This window comes from Aedes aegypti, chromosome 1 (assembly GCF_002204515.2).
Source record: "Aedes aegypti strain LVP_AGWG chromosome 1, AaegL5.0 Primary Assembly, whole genome shotgun sequence".
Lineage (NCBI taxonomy): Eukaryota > Metazoa > Arthropoda > Insecta > Diptera > Culicidae > Aedes > Aedes aegypti.
In genome coordinates this window covers 90,466,240-90,488,813 of record NC_035107.1, presented here as the reverse complement: position 1 = coordinate 90,488,813, position 22,574 = coordinate 90,466,240, and the positions used below count along the sequence as shown (strand labels likewise).

General features: G+C 37.0%; 2 protein-coding genes across 2 annotated transcripts in view; one reads left to right on the top strand and one right to left on the bottom strand.

The window, feature by feature from the left end:
- Positions 1–3,421: 3,421 nt before the first annotated feature.
- LOC5574977 (ATP synthase subunit delta, mitochondrial) lies at positions 3,422–17,742 on the top strand. Its single transcript, XM_011494668.2, has 4 exons — positions 3,422–3,574; positions 3,756–3,967; positions 17,173–17,384; positions 17,444–17,742. The coding sequence occupies exons 2-4, from the start codon at positions 3,757–3,759 to the stop codon at positions 17,504–17,506; spliced, it is 486 nt and encodes a 161-aa protein (XP_011492970.2). The 5' UTR covers positions 3,422–3,574; position 3,756; the 3' UTR covers positions 17,507–17,742.
- A 400-nt stretch (positions 17,743–18,142) lies between these two features.
- Positions 18,143–22,574, bottom strand: part of LOC5575006 (putative fatty acyl-CoA reductase CG5065) — a 29,365-nt gene continuing 24,933 nt past the window's right edge. Inside the window, exons 4-6 of the mRNA XM_021842114.1 lie at positions 18,731–18,988; positions 18,533–18,658; positions 18,143–18,469 (exon numbers count right to left, since the gene is read on the bottom strand). Coding sequence (XP_021697806.1) covers positions 18,199–18,469; positions 18,533–18,658; positions 18,731–18,988 — 655 coding nt within the window. The 3' untranslated portion in view covers positions 18,143–18,198. The remainder of the gene's footprint in view (positions 18,470–18,532; positions 18,659–18,730; positions 18,989–22,574) is intronic.

Below are 22,574 nucleotides of genomic sequence, written 5' to 3'. Positions count from 1 at the left end.
TTCGGGAAGGGGCCAGGGCATGTAGCACTTAACACATCTAAAGCAGAAGTAGTCTAGGCAAACTGCTTCTCCGACTTAAACAAAGTTACAAAATACCAACCTCGGCAGGGCTAATCCTCTGGAGCCAACGCTTGGTCGGCATGCCATAGGCACTGCAATTCTAACATAATGTGAGTGACAGCCGTAGTTACTGCATTCCAGCATTCGGCATCCGCACACATACTCTCTATTATATTATCGGGGGACGTGTCCCCTCCGCATGTAACGAGCATGCGATCTCTCACAGCAATGAAACGCGGGCAACCGAACACGACATGCTCCGCTATTTTCCCCACACCAGCACAATTAGGGCACATGGGAGATTGTGAGTGCTCGAACCTATGCAGGTACTGCCTATAGCAACCATGTCCTGACAGAAGCTGCGTCAAGTTGAAGTTCACTTTCCCATGGTTTCATTTCGTATTAGCCGATGGGTCCATCTACCTTTAGTGGAGTTCTCGCTTAATCTGAGATAAGGCTCTAAAAGCCATTGGTAACCGCGTGTGTAGCTCGAAGTTTCTGAGCAAATGAATTAATGAGCATCCAAACCAACAGTACTGGCAGGTAGAGAATGATCCTTTCTTCACCATAGCGTTGTTAAACTGCGTGTAAATCCATTCAAATGCTCAAAAACAACGAGCTACACACATGGTTACCAATGGCTTTTAGGGCGAGATCAGAAACTATGCGAGAGTTATTCCATTCCTGCTGCCAACCTCTGAGCGTTGCCTCCTCACACGCGTTGCGGACTCCTCTGGTACCTCTTTGATCGAATCGTTGAACATCTTCCTTGATGATGAGCCCGATGGACGTCAATCCGGTTATGATGCATACGGCCTTTTTAGAAACCGTTCGGTATGCACTTGCTACTCTTATGCTCATTATCTTGTACGTGCAGCTTGCTACTCGTTCTAAGCGTTTTTGACCAGATTGGTCCTCCATACCTTAGAATGGATAGGGTCAGGAGCTCTCATTTTCTGGCTATTACAGCAGAGCTGTTAGACATCATCCTCGAAAGCGCCACTTTATTCGTAGATGCCCTTATACAGGCATATTAAAGGGACTTAAGGTTGTTGACCGCCATAGTCTTGTGACGAAACAGTCTTAGTTTCCTAGACTTCATCCATTTCTCAAATATAGAGATAAAGTGCGCTGCAGTCAACTCTACTTCCTCCATTGATTCGTCATAGACAACTAGGGTGATATCGTCGGCGAAGCCAACAATCTTCACACCCGTCGTAAAGGGCAGCCTCAGTACGTCATCGTACATCGCATTCCATAACATCGGGCCCAAGATTGAACCTTAAGGTACTAACGCCGTAATTAGAACGCTTTCCTCCCCTACCTCTGTGTCATACAGTACACGGTAAAAAGAAGCAAGGTATTATACTCCGAAAAATGACATTTGACAGTGACGTCATTCCTATCGCAAACTCGAACGAGTGCAAAGGAAAGCAAGGCCTGCTCTCCTTTACTATCCTCAAAGCCTCATGCTTGACGATAGGAATGACGACACATGTTTTGTTGGAAAATCGTTGTTTACACGTGGGAATAGCCAACCTTGTTGTGTCTACCGTGATACAGTAGAATCTTACTATCAAAGGGACCGTTCAAATACAGTGGGGATTCGCTCGTTGGAGGTCCGCTACATGGAATGACTCGATGGTTGGATGTTCGCTGGTTGGAAAATATTCCAAGTAAAAAGTACTCAAATGTCAACAGAAAATGTCAAACTGACTTTGACGTCTGAGTACCGTCGCATTGAAGTCTCCATATATAGAACAAATGCGTATGTATATGTGCGTTTCGTGACGATTTGCTCTCCAGATACGTTAGTGTGGAGCATTTTCACCAGCTGTCAGTCGTTCCAACTAACGGATTGGATTCGCTAGATGGAAGGCAGTCGTGTTCCAACCAGCGAATCCCCGCTGTATTACGTAACGCAAGGGGTCTTACGTAGTGTTACGGTCCATACAAACATTTAAAATTTTCCATTCAAAAGCTGTTACGTGGGGTTGGGAGGGGGTTTAAAATTAACAAATTTCGCGTTACGTAATATTTGAATGAACCCAAAATAGCTTTCTAGAAGCTTACACAACTGCACCGATACCTTGAGGCAGTGAAGTGCGTATGGGCTATCGCTTCTCAGCTTGCGCGTTTGAATGCATTCTTCACATCCACTGACAACCGCGCAGTAACGGATGCCGCTTCTCGATTGCCACCTCAGCAGTCTGAACGACCAACTGGATGGCGTCCAGAGTAGATTCCGCACCTTCCGTATACGGTACTAGCCTGTTGAGGATTGAGCTCTTCGTTCGTAGCCCTCGCCACTTCTTCCTCATATGCCGCATACCATGGAGGCCATGGGCTTGTGGGATGATGCGGGAAGAGTACATCGATTATCAATCGCAGTAACTCGGGCGACTTCTCTTGGGGCCCCATGGCACCTTTGCTCTTAGCCATTAACACTCTGTAGGCGTGATTCCATGGACTCTGATTGGAACTCTGGAATTAGACTGTCAAAGCATGCCCGTTTTCGACTTGAGTTATCTCAAATAGTTGTGAATGTCTTATACTCCACTGCACTGTGACGTCACGCATCAATTTTGACAGGTACTGGTCCTGTTGTTTACAGTTTGGACTTAGTTCTTTTTTCGAATCATTCTTAATAGGGTCCCAAAGCCCTGTCCCAATTTTAGTGCCAAACGCTTAAGTTTAGGCTAAAAACACATGTTTACTCAATTTTCTAATGTTTTCCGTTGGTTTAATGGCTATATCATGTTTAAACTTTAATTTAATAATTTGGTCCATCCTTGACACTTTTGATCATGTTTGACGTTCGCTTAGTCGACAAAAACACCACAGGGGTTGTTCCTATCTGACATTTCGTAAGGAACACGGAAAACAAAATACACCCAATATTTGAGTTTTGGCCAAAGGATGTGACAAAATCTAAAAAAATGTTTTTTAAGCTCAAACCAGCGAAAAACATTAGAAAATTGAGTAAACATGTGTTTTTGGCCTAAACTTAAGCGTTTGGCACTAAAATTGGGACAGGGCTTTAGGACCCTATTGCACATATATTTAAGGGAGATATTATCTTGAGTGCACGGATCGTATTATTCTATCTTCCTACCGTGGAAAATCGTCACCATCAGCATGCTGGTGATAGAAATGCGAAGATACAAAAATGATGGAAAAAACGACTAAAAGTCCGAAACGTAAACAACAGGACCAGCAGCTGTCAAATAAGTGAGGTTAGGCTCGTCATATGCAGCGCTCTATACGACCTTTTCAAATCGAGCTACACATTTACCACTGCTCGATTCCGAAAGATAAGTCCGACACAGCAGTGCGTAGTGTCCTATCCCTTCTTATGTTATCTGTCAAACGCGCCCGTCGGTGCGTAAACATCGAAAATTCGTAATTCGAACACTATACTCGCACTCGTTTTTGACAGCTTGCGGCAGACATTCTTCGTGGTTGCGCACATTCTCGAGGTTTTGCAGTGTAAAAAGTTTTGCTAAAATCAAAAGTAAGTGACTATTTCTATTGTTTATGGCGTCATTGTGCGGCGCTATTGTTGTTTCGTTACAAAAGCATCGGTTGGAATGTGATTGCGTTGGGGTCGAACACCAAAATAGCGATTCCATTTTCTACCCTCTGGTTACATAATTTCTCATGATATTTTCTCCGGAACATTTTCCGTTTTCCAGAATGTCGTTCGCCCTGAGAAGCACTGCTCGTTTGGCCGCCTCGGTTCGGCCAGCTCTGCGCTCGATGCAGTCCCGTGGCTACGCCGACGAGATGGCATTCACCCTGGCCGCTGCCAACAAAGTGTACTACGATTCGGCACACATCCGGCAAGTGGATGTGCCCTCGTTCAGCGGCGCCTTCGGTATCCTGCCCAAGCACGTCCCCACCCTGGGTAAGAATCTTATGATTAAGGCCGAGGTTAAGCTTGTGATTTTATAGCATTCCCAGAAATCCGTACCCTACAGAATCTCATTCTACAGAATTTAGGGGAAGTGGTGGTAAAATGAACACTTGAAACAAGTTACAAATTTCAGATCGATTCCTGCTCAAAAGTCTTTGGTGGTAAAATGAACACCACATCAACTAATCAATCATATAAATCTGAGATATAAATATATGATAAAAAGTGTACACTGATAGGATAGCGTGATCAATAAAATTACAATTACAATTACAATCACAATGATCTCGTTCTAAAAGCCATTGGTTACCGAGTGTGTAGCACGTTGATTTTAAGTAAATAAATGGAGTAAGTTAAATAACTATCATCGCTGCGAGATAGAGGAGGATCTTCTCTTCATCGTAGCATTGTTAAATAACGTGTAAAAACATTCGTTTGCTTAGTAGCATCAAGCTATACACTTGGTTACCAATGGCTGTTAGGGCGAAATCATAAATTAAACGATACCTACATAGTGCAGAAAATAAAATAAGCATTATTTTCGGCCAGTTTTTGGTGACGACAGAAACATGTAAAAATTTGTCAACAGCTGTAGAAACATATCTGTTTTTGAAGTAGTGTCATTCGAACTCATCGTTTTTCTATCAGAAACGAAATGACATCCTTTAGCCTGATTCGCTGCTGACAAGTAATTTCTTGGCCTATCTTGATGCATGGGAAATTTCTGCAAGGAATCGATCAAGGAAGCGCTTTTTTCTGATCGCAGTACGCAGTTGAAAAGAGATGTCAGTTCAAACGGGAGTCGCTGTAGAAAATTTCTGCAAGGAGTTGACGAGAAATTTCTTTAGCGATTCCTGTTCAGCAGAAAATCAGGCTTTAAGGTGATCAGTTTACTACCACTTCACCTACGTGATTACTCCACAGAATCTTCAGAAATTTCTTCTCAGTTTTCTCGAGCAAATCCTTGAGGATTTTTTCTAGGGATTTCACCAGAATACTTAGGAAATTCCTATTTTCCTAGGAATTCGTCCAGAAATTTCTTCTGCAACTTTTCTTGGTACAGTTAACTCTCCCTTACTCGATATTGAAGGGACCATCGAGTTAGGGGGGTATCGAAATACAGAACACAAAATTTTAAACTTTTTATTATTTTGACAAAATACATTCAGAATAGTTGAATAAAATCATAGTCATTATGTCAGTTGGTCTCTAAAATCGAATAAAATACATCATACGTCACCGAACTAATAATAACTGTTAAAGTGAAGATGAATTGAAGCCAAATCTCAAATTTTCAAGAGCACAAATCTTGAGAACCAAACATCCATTTGAGCTGGAAACTTAATCGATTGATCACTAGCTGGTAGTGACCAATAGATTGAGTTTTCAGCTCAAATGGATGTTTGGTTCTCCAGATTTGTGCTCTCACCTTCACCTTAATTTGAAAAAAGTTACTTTAAGTACGTATACATCACTATTCTGCACAATATATTCAGTCAAATATCAAAATGTGAACAAATGATTTGTTTAATTTTGCACAATAAGTCTTCTTTTAATTCTATCCAGTGCTGGAGCAGATATCATTTTAGAAACTTGGTCTCTGTTTTCATGCAAGTCTTTAAAAAGTCTCTATTTTTAATGGATGGTTTAGAGTATCTTTTTTAAACCAAAATTTTCTTTAAAGTCACTATTTTCCTTCTCCTTGCATTGAATACTGATTCGAAATATCTAACCAGTGATTTCCATAGGAATTACTTTGAAAATATTCCAAATTGCTATTACCGGATATCCATAAGAGATTTAGCAGATCTTCCAAAGATTTGTTTTAGTTTTAGAAAAAAAAATCGTTAAAGGTTTTTTTCAGAAATCTCTACAAGAATTTCTCGAGCAGTTCTTACGCCGATTGTTTGAATTATTTCTTCAATCGTGAATTAATCTATGATTCTTCTCAGAAATAAAATTAAATTTTTTCCATGGAATATTTCTGGAATTGGGTCCTAAAATTTTTAATGAAATCTTGTTTTTATTTAAAAACACGAAAAAGCATGTTACTGTAACTACGTTAGCAATTTTTCCCGCTCAAATAATGGCTATAACATGTTTAAACTTTATTTTAAAAATTTAGTCCATAAATGAACCTTGACACTTTTGATCATGTTTGACGTTCGCTTAGTCGACAAAAACACCACAGGGGTTTTAGTTCGACCACTGGGGTTGTTCCTATCTGACATTTCGTAAGGGACACGGAAAACAAAATACACCCAAAATTTGAGTTTAAGCCAAAGGATGTGACAAAATCTAAAAAAATGTTTTTTGGGCTTAAACCAACGGAAAACATTAGAAAATTGAGTAAACATGTGTTTTTGGCCTAAACTTAAGCGTTTGGTACTAAAATTGGGACAGGGCTTTAGGACCCTATTCTATTAACGTTCATCGCTCCGTCATCGTAATCATCGTCATCATCGATACTTCAAAAGAAGTTTTTCTGTTCAAAACTAAAAATTATTCGATGAAATTGTGTTCGTTGTGTCGGTTGGAGAATAGAATACAGTGAACACATTTTCCTGTGAATGACCTTGATTTTGAACGAAAAAACTGCTTTTGAAAATTTCGAAGTCAACGACGGGTCCTGCCCCTTTCATAACTCCTGCAGGAATAAATTCGACCAGTGATTCAACATTAAGTTTCTTCAGAAATTTATCTAGAACTTTTTCCAATATTTCATCGATGAATTACTCCTGCATTCCTACAGATGGGTATCAGAAAATTTCTACAAACGTTTCATCAGATATTACTATAGGACTTGTTTGGGCGATGCGTTCCGGATTTTTGTTTAGGAATTTCTCTAATAATGTATTAAAAAATGTCCTTGGTAATTGCCTGGAAACATCCCTCAGTCAGTGATTTTAGATAGAGATCGATATCGATTCGTTTTGAATCGATATCGATTCGAAAATCGAGGTTTTTCAGCGGTGTTGAACAAAATACAACAGCGCGACGACTGAAGTGTTAACAAAATCCACATTAAATTCTTGAAGGATCTGGCACTAATTTCATGGAAGAATTCGTAAAGAAAGCCTCTAAAGAACCAATGAATGAATCCTTAGGGCGACTACCTGAATTAGTTTCAGATGAAATTCGTGTAGAAAGTCTTGAAAAAATACATTATTTTCCTTTGAAAAAAAGGTATACAGCAATACAGGTCGGACTCGATTATCCGGAGACTCGATTATCCGGCAACTCGATTATCCGGGATTCGATTATCCGGAATTTTAGACTCGAATATCCGGAATTTGGTTTTTAATATTCATGTTTTTCAGTTTTTATGCATAAATTTGAAATAATTTTGTATTGCAATGTACAATATGAATAATTTTTCAGTTTTGGACGTAGGTAAGAAAAATGGGACTTAAAAAGGGTTTTTTTTTTGTGTATGCCGGTCAAAACATTTTTTTTTTCTCAAGCCCCTTAACGTTCCTAGAAATTATTTTTGACTGCGTCACTGCATCATAAAAATAAAACTACGATAAAAGATAATATTTAAGATCTTTTATCGTTGATTTTAATTTTTCTTTTAGCGATTCGATTATCCGGAGTGAAAAAAAATCGATACTCCGGATAATCGAGTCCGACCTGTACTTATAATCCCCAAAAAATAAAACATTCATGTTAACATTTCTGGCTAAAGATATTTTATAAACTTCAATCTCCTGATTCTTATTTGGATTATTTTTATTCTCTTGGTCTCTTTTTTATTCCTGTTCGGTGTCTTTCTGGTATGTTTTTTTGTGGAGAAGTTCTTCAATTTTAAATGCCACCAGTCCTGAAGTTCCATCTTATTAATGATTCTTCGTCACTAACCCGAATGACATAATCCCAAAGGTACTATTAGCCCGAATGATAGTCTATTTTATATTGTTTTTTTTTCTGCTCAACTAACCTGATTAAACAAGAACAAGTCAACAAAAAGATCATTTATTTTAAAACCCGTGAACTGTAGATTATGATAGACAAATGGTCGGCGTTAAGTCAGAGTGGACCAAGTGACATTTCTCATATTTTGTGAAAAATGGGTTTAAAGTCTAACGCTCTGTGATTTTTGAACTCGTTTAAAATATAATTTGAAGTGGTAGTCATGAAAAATCATAATCCAAAACTCTGATAGAACGATTTTCTGATGGACTATGTGTACTTGGTCCACTCTGACTGAATTAAAGACCACCGTTCAGTGAGTTGGTTCACTCTGACTGAACAATTTCTAGGAATATAACAATCATTCAATGCTTGGTCAAACTGGGTGCATATCTCTAAGAGTCTAAGAAAAACAGATTATCAAGACCCTTCGACACCAGTATCGGAAATTCTTCAATAATCCATATCGTCAATACCGAAATCAGTGGCATTACGATAGCTTGAAAATAAATGTTTTGCAGGGTTAGAGTATTGAAGGCCAGAAATATACAAATATGTGTTCAGTCAGAGTGGACTAAGTGAAAATCATGAGTACCGACCAAACTATACTGGTGCCAAAAGCGGGTTCTAGCACATACCATACATACACCATAGAACTACCATAAACTTCTATCGGATTCTGAAATTGACTCAAAATATGCAATAAACAATCCGTTTATTGCATTTCAACACTTGGTCCACTCTGTCTGCACAGAAATTGTTGCAATTTCTGACCAGGCATCTACCAATTATACGTTTTTTTTTTTTTTTTTTATTAGTATCATTCCAAACATTACATTCATTTCTTATATCTAGGTGTTCTGTGTTATTTGACAACACTATCATCCTAATTTGGTAAAACAAATTTAAGATTTAATTAACATTTTGTTAACAACATATTACATTTCATTTGCCGTAGCAGTTCAGTTTTTTTTTACAGGTGAGTTGATTTCACCTGCTTATAAGAGAAAAAAAAAGTGTTTTTAATATACTTAACCTAACTTAACCTAAACATATAACGCATTAATCGTGGCAATAGAAGATTGTAACGACTTTTGCCTGAAATTATTAATTATTTTATTTGACATTTGTTCCAATGTTTCAACATTGGATATTCTATGTAACTCATTGGTACTATACCAGGGAGGAAGCCTCAGAATCATTTTCAAAATTTTATTTTGAATTCTCTGCAGAGCTTTCTTCCTGGTATTACAACAGCTAGTCCATATTGGTACAGCATACAACATGGCTGGCCTGAAAATTTGTTTGAATATCAAAAGCTTGTTCTTAAGACAAAGTTTTGATTTTCTATTAATAAGGGGATAGAGACATTTTACATATTTATTACATTTGGCTTGAATGCCCTCAATGTGATTTTTGAAAGTTAAATTCTTATCTAGCATGAGCCCTAGATACTTAACTTCATCTGACCAATTTACTGGAACCCCTCTCATCGTGACAACATGTCTACTTGAAGGTTTCAAATAAAGAGCTTTTGGTTTATGTGGGAATATTATTAGTTGAGTTTTGGAAGCATTAGGAGAAATCTTCCATTTTTGCAAGTATGAAGAAAAAATATCCAAACTTTTTTGCAATCGACTACAGATGACACGCAGGCTTCGTCCTTTGGCGGAGAGGCCTGTGTCATCCGCGAACAAAGATTTTTGACATCCCTGAGGTAACTCAGGTAAGTCAGATGTGAAAATATTGTATAATATTGGTCCCAAAATGCTGCCTTGGGGAACACCAGCTCTTACAGGAAGTCTTTCAGATCTGGAGTTCTGACAATTAACCTGAAGTGTACGATTTGACAGATAACTTTGAATTATTCTAACAATGTATGTTGGAAAATTAAAGTTTTTTAATTTTACAATCAAACCTTCATGCCAAACACTGTCGAATGCTTTTTCTATGTCTAGAAGAGCAAGACCAGTAGAATAGCCTTCAGATTTGTTGGAACGGATCAAATTTGTTACACGTAAAAGTTGATGAGTGGTCGAATGTCCATGGCGGAATCCGAACTGTTCATTGGCAAAAATTGAATTTTCGTTGATGTGGGCCATCATTCTGTTCAAAATAACCTTTTCAAAAAGTTTACTGATGGAGGAAAGCAAACTGATTGGACGATAGCTAGAAGCTTCTGCAGGATTTTTGTCTGGTTTTAAAATTGGAACAACCTTAGCATTTTTCCATTTGTCAGGAAAATATGCTAATTGAAAACATTTGTTAAATATATCAACTAAAAATGATAAGCTACTTTCTGGAAGTTTCTTGATGAGGATGTAGAAAATTCCATCATCGCCAGGAGCTTTCATGTTTTTGAATTTTTTAATAATAGTTCTCACTTCTTCCAAATCAGTCTCCCAGGCATTTTCGAAAACGTTCTCTTGATTGAGAATATTTTCGAACTCCTGAGTAACTTCATTTTCAATTGGACTAGTAAGTCCTAAATTAAAATTGTGCGCACTTTCAAACTGCATAGCAAGTTTTTGAGCTTTTTCGCAATTAGTTAGTAATAATTTGTTTTCCTCTTTCAATGCCGGTATTGGCTTCTGAGGTTTTTTTAAGATTTTCGATAATTTCCAAAAGGGCTTAGAGCCAGGGTCCAATTGAGAAATTTTATTTTCAAAATTTTTGTTTCTTAATTGAGCAAAACGTTTCTTGATTTCTTTCTGCAAATCCTGCCATATAATTTTCATAGTAGGATCGCGAGTGCGTTGAAATTGCCTTCTCCTCACGTTTTTAAGACGGATCAAGAGTTTAAGATCATCGTCTATAATCACGGATTCAAATTTTACTTCACATTTTGGAATTGCAATGCTCCGGGCTTCAACAATGGAATTTGTTAAAGTTTCAAGAGCATTGTCAATATCAAGTTTAGTTTCTAAAGAAATGTTAACATCAAGATTGGAGTCAACATACGTTTTATATATATTCCAGTCGGCTCGTAAATAATTGAAAGTGGAGCTGATAGGATTGAGAATCGCTTCTTGGGATATTTGAAATGTAACAGGGACATGAACAGAATCAAAATCAGCATGAGTAATCAGTTGGCTACAAAGATGACTAGAGTCGGTTAAGACCAAATCAATCGTAGATGGATTTCTAGAAGAGGAAAAACATGTGGGGCTATCAGGGTATTGAATTGAGAAATATCCTGAAGAGCACTCATCAAATAAAATTCTGCCGTTGGAATTACTTTGAGAATTATTCCATGACCGATGTTTGGCATTAAAGTCACCAATGACAAAAAATTTTGACTTATTGCGAGTCAATTTACGCAAGTCAGTTTGGAGCAAATTAACTTGCTGCCCAGAGCATTGAAAAGGCAAATAGGCAGCTATGAAAGTATATTTACCAAACTGTGTTTCAACAGAAACACCTAAAGTTTCAAAAACTTTAGTTTCAAATGATGAAAACAGTTGGTGTTTTATACGCCTATGAATGATGATTGCAACTCCCCCATCAAGTCGATCATTACGATAAACAAAAAAGTTAGGATCTCTTTTGAGTTTAGATCCAGGTTTTAAATACGTTTCGGTAATAACTGCTATATGCACGTTATTAACCGTAAGAAAATTAAACAGCTCGTCCTCTTTACCATTCAGAGAACGAGCATTCCAATTTAAAATATTTAAATTATTATTTGGATCCATTAGAAAAACGTAATCCAATAACAATTTGATTTGTAAATTTTACACCTACTTGGACTGCTTCAGTCATAGTGGTGGCTTTGAACATTGCATCAATCATTAGATTCAATTGTTCAGTTAGAAAATTAAAATCAGAGGCAGACATGTCATGTGATTTCCCATTGGAATTTCCGGTAGACGAAGAAGCGGAGTTACCTGTGGCGGTAGGGTTTTTTCCATTTGATTTGAAACAAGTAGAATGGGTACCCATGGATCGAACAGGGGAGGAGTTCGAATTTCCTGCTACGATATCGGCAAAGGATTTACCGTGGGTAGATACATTCGAAATAGAAAGATTCGAACGGCTACCCGACGGATTAAAATTAGTTTGTGAATGAGCATGATTATGATCTTCCTGATGGGTATGATTCATGATCAAGCGATCGTTAACTGAAAAATGAGCATTGTTCGATACTCTACCAGGCAAATTCCGGAAACGACCGTTATCGTAACGGATATTATCTTTCATCTGCCTGGCACGAGCCTCAATGACCTTTTTGCGTGAAGGACAATTCCAAAAATTGGACTTATGGTTAGCCCCGCAATTACAACATATGAATTTGGTGGTATCTTCCTTCACTGGACAGACGTCTTTGGCGTGAGAAGAACCTCCGCAAATCATGCATTTAGCATCCATGCGACAATTTTTTGTACCATGACCCCACTTTTGGCACCGACGGCACTGAGTGGGGTTCTGGTAATTTCCTCCAGGTTTCTGGAAATGTTCCCATGTCACACGGACATCAAACAAAAGTTTTGCTTTTTCTAAAGCTTTAATATTATTTAGTTCTTTTTTGTTAAAGTGAACTAAATAAAATTCTTGAGAAATCCCTTTCCGAACAATGCCAGATTGGGTTCTCTTTTTCATAATGATTACTTGGACTGGGGAAAATCCAAGTAAATCATTTATTCCATTTTTGATCTCTTCAGGTGATTTATAGTCCCTTGAGAGACCTTTCAAGACAACTTTGAACAAACGTTCAGTTTTGTCGTCATAAGTAAAAAATTTGTGCTTCTTCTCTTCAAGATGTTTGAGAAGAAGCTCACGATCTTTAAGAGTTTCCGGCAAAACGCGACAGTCTCCTTTCTTTGCGATTTGGAAGGAAACCTTGATTCCCCTAATGGAGTTCAAGATCTCCTGCCTAAATCCCGCAAATTCGGAACAACTGACCACGATAGGCGGCACTCTTTGCTTCCTCACTTGAATCAAAGAGCCTGGGCTAGAGGCTGCTTCGATTTGGTGTTCGGAAAATTTGTCTAGAGCATCGAACTGATTGCTCATTTCGATACAATTATTCATTTCACCCTTGGAAGAAAGTTCGCATTCCGGGGAAGCGTCCTTTCTTCCATTCTTGCCACGTGTAGTGACAGTTTTAAAACCCACTTTTTTGGAAGGAAGTAGTGAATTCAGAGATTCACCCTTCCTTTTGTTTGTTGTTGATACCATGTTTAATTAATAAACGAAAGAAGACGTGACCTTCGAAAGGTTTTTTCCCAAGACGGTGTCCAAGTAGGATTACCACCGCTAGCTTTCGCCAACGGGTCCAACGAAAAATCGAAGGCACGGGTCCAAACAAGGATCGTAAAGGGATCAATAGTAGAAAAAATAGTACTGAAAAGTACTGTTTTAGTAGCACTGAAAAGTACCGTTTTTAATTTTAGCACTGAAAAGTACTGTTTTTGTAGCACTGAAAAGTACTGTTTTATTGCTTTAGGTAGTTTTTAAGAAAACTTCCAAGAGCAGAGAGAATTCGTGTACGCACAGCACGAAGGTACGATGCGCACTGCCAATTATACGTTGATTGTATGCAATGTATCGCTTAAGGAGCTTAGCGATTTTACATTATCATTTTTTACAAGTAAAACATGTAAGAAATAATAGAACCAACACGTAGGTATCCCTCAAGTAGCTAATAAAAATGTTCATGTTATCAGAAAAATATAAATGCAGGGTGTCCATCCATCCGGGAAATCCGGGAAAAGCGGGAAAAACACGGGAATTCCATTTGGCCGGGAAAAATACGGGAAATACCCGGGAAATTGTAGAACACACCGGGAAAAATACGTATTCCGAATATAAGAGTATCAATTTGTTTAAATTTTAAGTAGACACTGTGGACAAAATTGAAAAAAAAAAATGACACAAGATACACGATTGTTTGACAACTCAAACTTCGCATTATGATTAACTTTTAGTAAGATGCTAAAAAATAGTTAACGGTTTCTAGTATTACTAATAAACAAAAATCGTTGGTTTCTTGGAGAGATTTTTGGCAAATTTTTGTAGCAAATTATGCCGATTCCTTGTGAGATGACTTAAAGATTTCTGGCGGCAAGATATTGAACCAATTCAAAGCGGATCTTATAAAACATCATTGTTATCTTTGAAAAATTTCTAGAAGCGCGCTTGAGGATTCCCAACAAGGTTCTTGGTGAGATGCTTGATAGATTTCTTTCAAGATTCATAACAAATTCTTGATGAGATTATTACTGTAATTGTAACGGGAATTCAGGAGATAATTGACTAGGCAATAGGATCCTAAAGCCCTGTCCTAATTTTAGTATTGAACGCTTAAGATAAGGCCAGAAACACATGTTTATTCAATTTTTAAATGATTTTCGTTGCTTTAAGTCCAAAAAAACATTTTTTGCGGTTTTTGGGATTTTGTCAAACCCCTTAGTTTAAACTCAAATTTTCGTGTCCCTTCCGAAATTTCAGATAGGAACAATCCCAGTATTAAAACTAAAACCCCTGTCGACAAATTTAAGTGAACATGATCAAAAGTGTCAAAGTTCATATTTGGAACCATTTTTAAAATAAAGTTTAAATATGTTATAGTCTTTTTTTGAGTTGGGAAAATTGCTAAAGTATTTGCCAGAACACGCTCTTTCGTATTACTGAATAAAAACAAGAATTCATTAAACATTTCAGGACCCAATTGAAGGTTTCGGACAATCACCTAAAAGTTAAGTAGTGGATAACTAATAACACTTCAAGTACGTTTTATAAAAGAATTCTGGCATTTTTTTTATTTTTAGCAGATTCTGAGTGAATGCACAATGGTCGGGTTCCATATAAAGGGGCGACCAAAACTACCAAAAACTTTTTTGAGATTTTTATGATTTTTTTTATTTTTAAAATATACCTCATGTGTTATATTATTATGATTCTTAATTGAAATTGCACTAAAATTTAAATTTCTATGACTTCTATTGCGGCAAACCGGCAGAAGTCAAAAAATTGAAAAATGAAACAATAAAATAAAGCACAACATTTATAATTTAGGAATGCAATATTTCCCCAAAGTTATCCACGCTCTGAAAGCTTATGGTTCAACACTTTTATCGAGCATGAGGATGGAAAAAAAATATATGGTTGAAGTTTTGATACTATTCAATATTACACTTTAGTAATTTTGATGATTTTGAACATGAAAAACAACATTTGTCGCGTCATGTCGCCGCCATTTCGAATATTGCACATCAAAAAGCATCCTTAGATCTTACAGAAAACCTTGAAAATTTTTGCAGAAATTTGCTGATTTGCAAGTTAGAGCTATTTGAATAATTCAATATTTTACATATATTTTGACGATATTTTTCATACAAAGTATTTTTAATATATATTTAACCACTATTCATACACATTTTAATCAAACTCGTTCAAATATAAACAAAATTTGTGCTTTCAGCCCAGTTTGATAACAATGGATCATTGAAGGTAGTTTTTGCAAGAGCTCACCGCATCAAAACAAAGGCGCCACTATATATGGGATTTAACATTGTGACAGCATTGCTGTTCTGTCAAACACACAAGGCTACGGTGGCGCTATCTATGCTTCCAATAGCGGCCGTTTTGGTTATTTTAATGATCCATTTTAATCTAAAAAAATCTTTTTTTTTAAGTTGCGTAATTTGTGAATAACCCCTTCTGAAACAACAAAAACACCAAATAACATATTCAGATTACATATTTCATCGATTAGGGCGATAAAAATAGTTATGGCCAAACTTCACTTTTTTCCGACCATTGTGGAATGGTGGAAAGTTAATCTAAAAATATTTTCATTCAATTTTCTAGGGAGATATAGGTGGTTTTACTGCTGAAGGTCTGGACTGATTTATTGAGAGTTCCTGGTTAGTGAATTGTTGAAGATGCTTATTCTTGGTTAAGGCTTGGTTGAGTATTCTTTGGCAGATGAATTGCTGGAAATATGCTGTTATGGATTTATGACAATTTGTTGGTAAGCTTCAAAGAGAAGAAATGTGTCGACTTACTGTTGCTTCATAAGGGGTCTCGTCATCGATCCTCTCTTTCACTAATAACTTCGCCAAATTAAACGATTCTGTAATACTTCTTGTTCATGAAGCTAGATAAAGTGATTGTTTCTCCACGAAAACATGTTACGAAAAAAAAATCAGTTTTCTGCAATAGTGCAAAGAGAGCAACGATGAAGAGACATTGATAAATGCAGATAAGCCCTTATGAAAAATTTATGTCGAAATGTTCTTTTGGCGAGATATCGTTCCTGCTGAAAATATATTTCCTTGGAACCAATGAGAATTTCATTTGTTCAAATTTTTGTTCAACTCCTTCAACCAATTAACCATGGTGTTAATGCATTTCAATAATATACTATATTATCGTATATCGAGCAGTATTATAATTTTGATACATTGTATCAAACATTATAACTTGGTTTGATATGTTTTTGATAGAATTAAAACACATTTTGTTATGTTTATGTTACTATTCATACACTTTTTGTTATAATTTTAGTTATTTTAACAACATCCTGCATCAAGTTTGTATCAACCTATGTTCGAAAAAAACTTATAACGTAATAACATATGCTGATATAATTTTGTTATGTACCCTTATTCGGGATATTATTGAAATGCATAACTATCTATTTATTTTGTTATAAAGTTGTTAAAAATGAACAAAAAAATATCTTGAAGGGAAATAAAACACATTATGTTATATTTCTGTTTTATTATGTTCTATGGACAACGGAGCCTAACAAAATTATATCATAATATGATGTGCATATCATATTCTGATAAAATTTTATTATATTTTTGTTACAAGCCTCTAGTCGGGTTGCTATGAGCGGAACAGCATACCTAGCTTATGGTATGCAAACAAAATGAAATAGTGGCAAATGCTTCGTCTAATTCTGTACTACTCACCATCCTAGAGCAAACAGTTGCGGTATAAAGATTTTTAACGATGTAAAAATCCCTTGGAATTTGAAAACGAATATTTTGAAAGTTAAGTAATTCAAATATCAGCACTTACTGAAAAGGGTCTTGAAAATATCAAGTCGAAGGATCTAGATGTAGCCCCGTCTAAAAATTTTAGGCATCCGGGAAAAATCCGGGAATCGGAAAACAGATTTTGACACCCTGTAAATGGTATTGACTTATCTTGCCCTTTCTTACCCTACATTCAGGGGAACAGTTCAATCTGGGGAACGGAATTCAGGAGAATGATTTTTTTAAGAAGTGTTATAGAATCAAGCTTGTATTCACGATAGTTTACTTTTTCAGCTGTCCTGAAGCCCGGAGTCGTCACCGTGTACGAGCAGGACGGTGCCACCAAGAGGATCTTCGTTTCCAGCGGCACCATCACCGTCAACGAGGATTCCTCCGTTCAGGTGCTGGCCGAAGAAGCTCACCCCGTTGAGGATCTGGACTCCGGTGCGTGCCGTGAGATTCTGTCCAGCGCCCAGAGCCAGCTGTCCTCCGCCTCTACTGATAAGGTGAGATTCTGACAAACTTGTGGCAATGGTTAAAGTTAATCGCAATTTAAACATTACAGGAACGTGCCGAAGCCGGAATCGCAGTGGAGGTTGCCGAGGCCCTGGTGAAGGCCGCCGAATAAGCGCGATCGCGGTGAATACTGCCATCTCAGATAAAGTCTTTTGTTGAAACCATTCTTAATAAGCTAAATATTCACGCACTGCGATTGGGCCATATAGTAAAACCGATTGAATCGATGGAACGTTTTCGGATATTCGGGGAAGACATCTTAGGGTACAGCCGAATCGAAGGTGCAGTGAACAAGAACCAGTTGTGAGGGATTAATAAATTGAAGCAGACAGCGAGTTTAGAAGCGTACGAAAGATGTTCGTTGATTGGGTAGGACAGTAAAAAGAAATCTCCTTTTGTTCTCCCGTATTTAAATTATGTACATATTTATTTAAAATATAGAGCTGGGAGCAGGTATCTTTTTAAAAACTTGACAAGTATTCTAGAGCAAATCTCTAGGAAGTCTCTCTTTTTAATGGAAGTCTAAAGTCTCTATGTTAACCAAGGTTAAAAGGTCTATGAAGATTTTTTTTCTGCTTGCAACGAATCTAGGTGAAAAACTGAAGAGGTCCAGAGTATTATTCCAGAAATTCGTGATTATTAAAAAAAATGTTCGGATTTTTTTCTGGAATTCACCATGTTTTTCCTTCAGAAATTCGTCTTACATTTTCTCTAGTCGATTTGGTAGGCAAAAAGAAACTTCCTTTGGTGCTCTCCGTATACTTTTATTGAAAACAGTAAGAAATGATTATTCAAACAATTAGATCATCGCTGTAGATCGTATTCGGTCTTATAGGAAGCCATGTAAAGTGATAGCCCTAACAGGTCCGACTTGATCAGAATTAGGTACAGGAATCCGGACACGATCAGAAACTTGCATACTTTGTCCAAAACTTTCATGCGCCGATAGTGCTTCAAAGCTTTCGGAATATTTTCGTCCTTTTCATGGAGTAGGTATCGACGAGCCCCGAGGATGCAGTTTCTGAAGTACAGCGTTATGTCGAATTCGATGAAGTCGCGATAGTAGAAGTCCTTGCTGTAAAGATAAGTTAAGGGATTAGGTTATATCGGAGCATTTTTGAAATACATCGCGCCTTACTTATCCTCCGGTTTTATCTCCGAGGCCAAATGGATGAAGTTGTCGTTCCTGAAGTCCCAATTGTTGCGGATGAAGTATTCCAGTGCAACGTTGGCGTTATAAATTTTCCGTTGCAGCTTTGCCACACTAAAAAACATCCGATTAATTGTAACCTACTTACTCTAGACTAGACACGCAGAACTTTCAAACAATACTCACAATGGTTTCTGGCCCGTGGCCCGTAGAAGCGCATCTAGCAGTATGGCCGGCATGATGTGGTACAGCACCACCCGGATGGTGTTCAGGATCTTGATCTGCGTGATGCCGCCGCCCGGAGCCCAAACGCACCGATCCAGCGGGATGTCGTTGGAGAGCACCTTGCCCATTTCGACGATCTGCGACATGGTACAGTTGCGCAGATTGGAGATGCAACAGTTGTACACCGGCAGCTGCGGGGAATCCGGCGATACGGGGGTCCTGCGGTTTGCGAGATGAAATAGGTACGTAACATATGAATTGTATATTTCTGGGATTTGTCGTTCTAAAACATTAAGCTCTCTACTAAACATTAATACTCAATTGAAACAAAGCATGCTTAAGGCTAAGTAGCCGTTTTAGCAGCGATGATGACTTTACAACTTACAATTTCAAATTGATAAAACTCAGTCTTGATAGTTTATATTGACTTGAAAATGTATCACTGTACGGGCATCAAGTATGCTCATCCTTTTTCAGCTGTGTCAATGCAAAACCAAGTGATTTTTTTCGATTTAAAATCTGGCGATGAGTTAGCAACAATCATCAACGACGACGTACTAATTTCAATGACGGCCTACTTAGCCTTAAGTGCTTAATCTACTTATCAACTATAACGAAGTCCAATACACCAAGACCAACCTTCCATATTGAACTCATGAATTACCGTCGTTGGGGGTGACAATGGGTCAAAAATGGATGTGTACGAATTATTTATTGAATAACTATCGCAATTTTACTCCAATAAACTTCAAATTTGGTGTGTATGTACTTTGATGGTACATTAACAACTGTTCAAAACATTAAAGAAAAATATTTATTCACAGCGGCACCACAAGTGAATGAAAAATGACCCAATCTCACCCCATAGAGGGGGTGACATTGGGTCACTGTAATTGAAATAACTTGTTTTTGATAATATGGTTGCAAAACCATTCACAGCTGAAGAATATTGATAAAATACGATGCAAACAAGATGAAAAGATATCTAAGATGTTTCACAAGTATGATAAACCCACTTAAAAGAACGATTATACCAAAAAATTGAAGAGCTATGAGAAAAAATATGTAAACACAACATTCATCGTCAAGTTTACATACATTTTCTATTTTTTTACCCTCGAATTGTCTTCAAAGTCTCATTCCCATTGCCATGAAGCCTGTTCAGTTTCCCCAAAGGTGTACTGAAACAGTGATTATTTCAATTCTTCGCAAATAGTTAAATTTCAGAGCGACATTCCACGATCAATACATATCAGGCAGATGTTGTTGTCATAATCACGATATTTCAGTGTTCCAACTCATTTGTACTTCCAGGAGATGTTTCTATAATATGAAAACACTGATAAATAATTAAATTAAAAAAAAAACAATCCATTTGATAAAATTTTACGATGTTGCTGCGCACGAAACACAGTTGCTGGATTGAGAAGTTGTCGAAATGCGTTGCATTGCTATTCAATGTACGGAATCCTCAAGTAGACTAGTTTGATGTTTCAAAGAAGCTGTATTTTGAAAGAATAAACACATCTTAATGAAAAAGAGAACTACCGGCACCGTAAAATGTCAAAAAAGTGGACTTGCAATTCCATTTACTGTCGTTCTTGCTTGACCCAATCTCACCCCCATTTTTGATGTTTTAGACACCGTACTGAAAAAAATAAAAATTTTGTTGAAAAATCAAATACATTTCGGAAAATACGTGTGAAGTGTAATGAAAAGACTTTAAACCTTCTACTAATATAACGGTAGACGTTAAAGTACATGCGTGATACTTTGCACAGGAGAAATTTAATGTTGTAAATATTATCTGATTTCAACATACAAGTTTATTGATATAGTAAACAAAAACTACTATTTCTAAAAATGTATATTGTGATGAATTATGTGTAATAATATGTTCCCAAACATATGAATTATTATTTTAGTAATATCACCGTTATTAGCTGAAATATTTCACAAAACATATTTTTCCGTTTTGACCCAATCTCACCCCCCAGACCCATTGTCACCCCCATCGACGGTATTAAGGCCGCACGGGATGTCATCATAATCACCCTATCCATTTCAAGAAGCAAATCTCAAGAACCACTCCATATATCGATGCGAAAATGTATCACTATGATTCTATATATGTAGTGCACAACCCGATAAATTTTCAGCTTCATCGGTTCACTAAAATTCGAGATTTGCTTCCACAAAGTTTTGATGATTATTGTTAGAGTGAGACGAAAGATAGGGAAAATAACACGGTCTCCCGTGTCCCCTTAAGGTGAAACGGCGTGTAAGTCAAAGAATCATTAGAATCATCATTGATGTAATAGTAGTAGTGTCGCCTTTCCATGTATATTTTCAAAACAAACAAACAAAAAATGTAACATTTGTGTTAAGCATATTTTTATGTAAACACATGGGAAATTTAGTAGATTGACGAGTATTGGAAATCCAAATCAACTCTTCAATCGTACATATCAAAAGAAAACATTACAATTTAATGAAGGGCAACGGAATTTCTCTGTTTTAAATTGGATTTATCGCATATTTTTGTTATGCATCGGTACGGTTTATGTTTCCAAGGGATGACGGTGTTGCCAGGTGATTGGCGACAGATTTTTCTAGCAATTGTTATATGCTTGTTTTCGGAACATTTGCTGCATATCATAAAAAAATTATCGTTTTGCAAATAGTTTTCCATCACAAGTTCACTGATTTAATAAAATTTCAATGATTTTTGTGATCAATTCACATTAAATGCTATGATTTTACAGATAGCAACTCTGACATCACTGCGCTCAACGATCGCGATGATTGTGCACACACGATAGACGCGTCCCGACGCATCCCGACGCATCGCACTGTGGAGCTTTCCAATTATTTTGGGTGGTCCAAATTGATAAACTCTTGGTATGATTTTATGCTTCGTAGAGATGTTTTTTGTAATTTGAGAGAATCGAAAAACAAACAACGTATGAATTTCAAGTGTCTATGCTTTGTCCAACCTATCCGCACTGAAAATTAATACAACAGAAAAAAGTTGGATATTTTAGACTATAAACACAGGCATGTCTCAGTGTCCGGTGGCGGCGTCGATTCGCAGCAAGTGAAAACCACCGCCATAATAGTTTTGTGTGTTGCGGTTGATAAAACTTTATAAATATTTGATTCCCGTTTGAAATGTGTTCCTTTAAGGGAAGTGAATGAAAGATTTGTTTAGTGGAAGTGTAGTGAACGCAATATGAAATCTAAAACACAAATGTTTGCTGCAGAATTACAATGGAAAAGGTAAGCACCTTCTATTTACAAGTGTAGTTGTGTAAGGCAATGAAATGCGGCATGAAATCGGAGATTTTTTTTTGAGAATATAAATCTCATGTATATTGTCGCTAAATTGATAATGCTGTATGTGAAAGTGTTGATTAAATATTGAAATACCACCTGAAGCATTTTTCTTCGCATAAACTATCCATTGAATCAGGTGATAAGCAGTTATATTTCATCGATGTTGCAAATACCAACACTATCATAACAATATGTTGATGGTTTTGGAAGAAGCCATTTTGCGATGACGCACCAAAAGGCCTTAAACAGAGCAGAATAATCGACATGAAATTGAAGCCTTTTGCAATGATTTTGGTTCATCTTTGCAAATTTAGAATCATTTGGCATAAAGGTCATTACGCATAATGGTCATTTGAAAATGCCAACAATTTACGTAAGATAGAAAAATTATCAAATAAAATGTAGTAGTTACAATGCAAACCACTAGTTCAACAACGTAATTAGAAAGAACAGCCATCAAAAAAAAGGA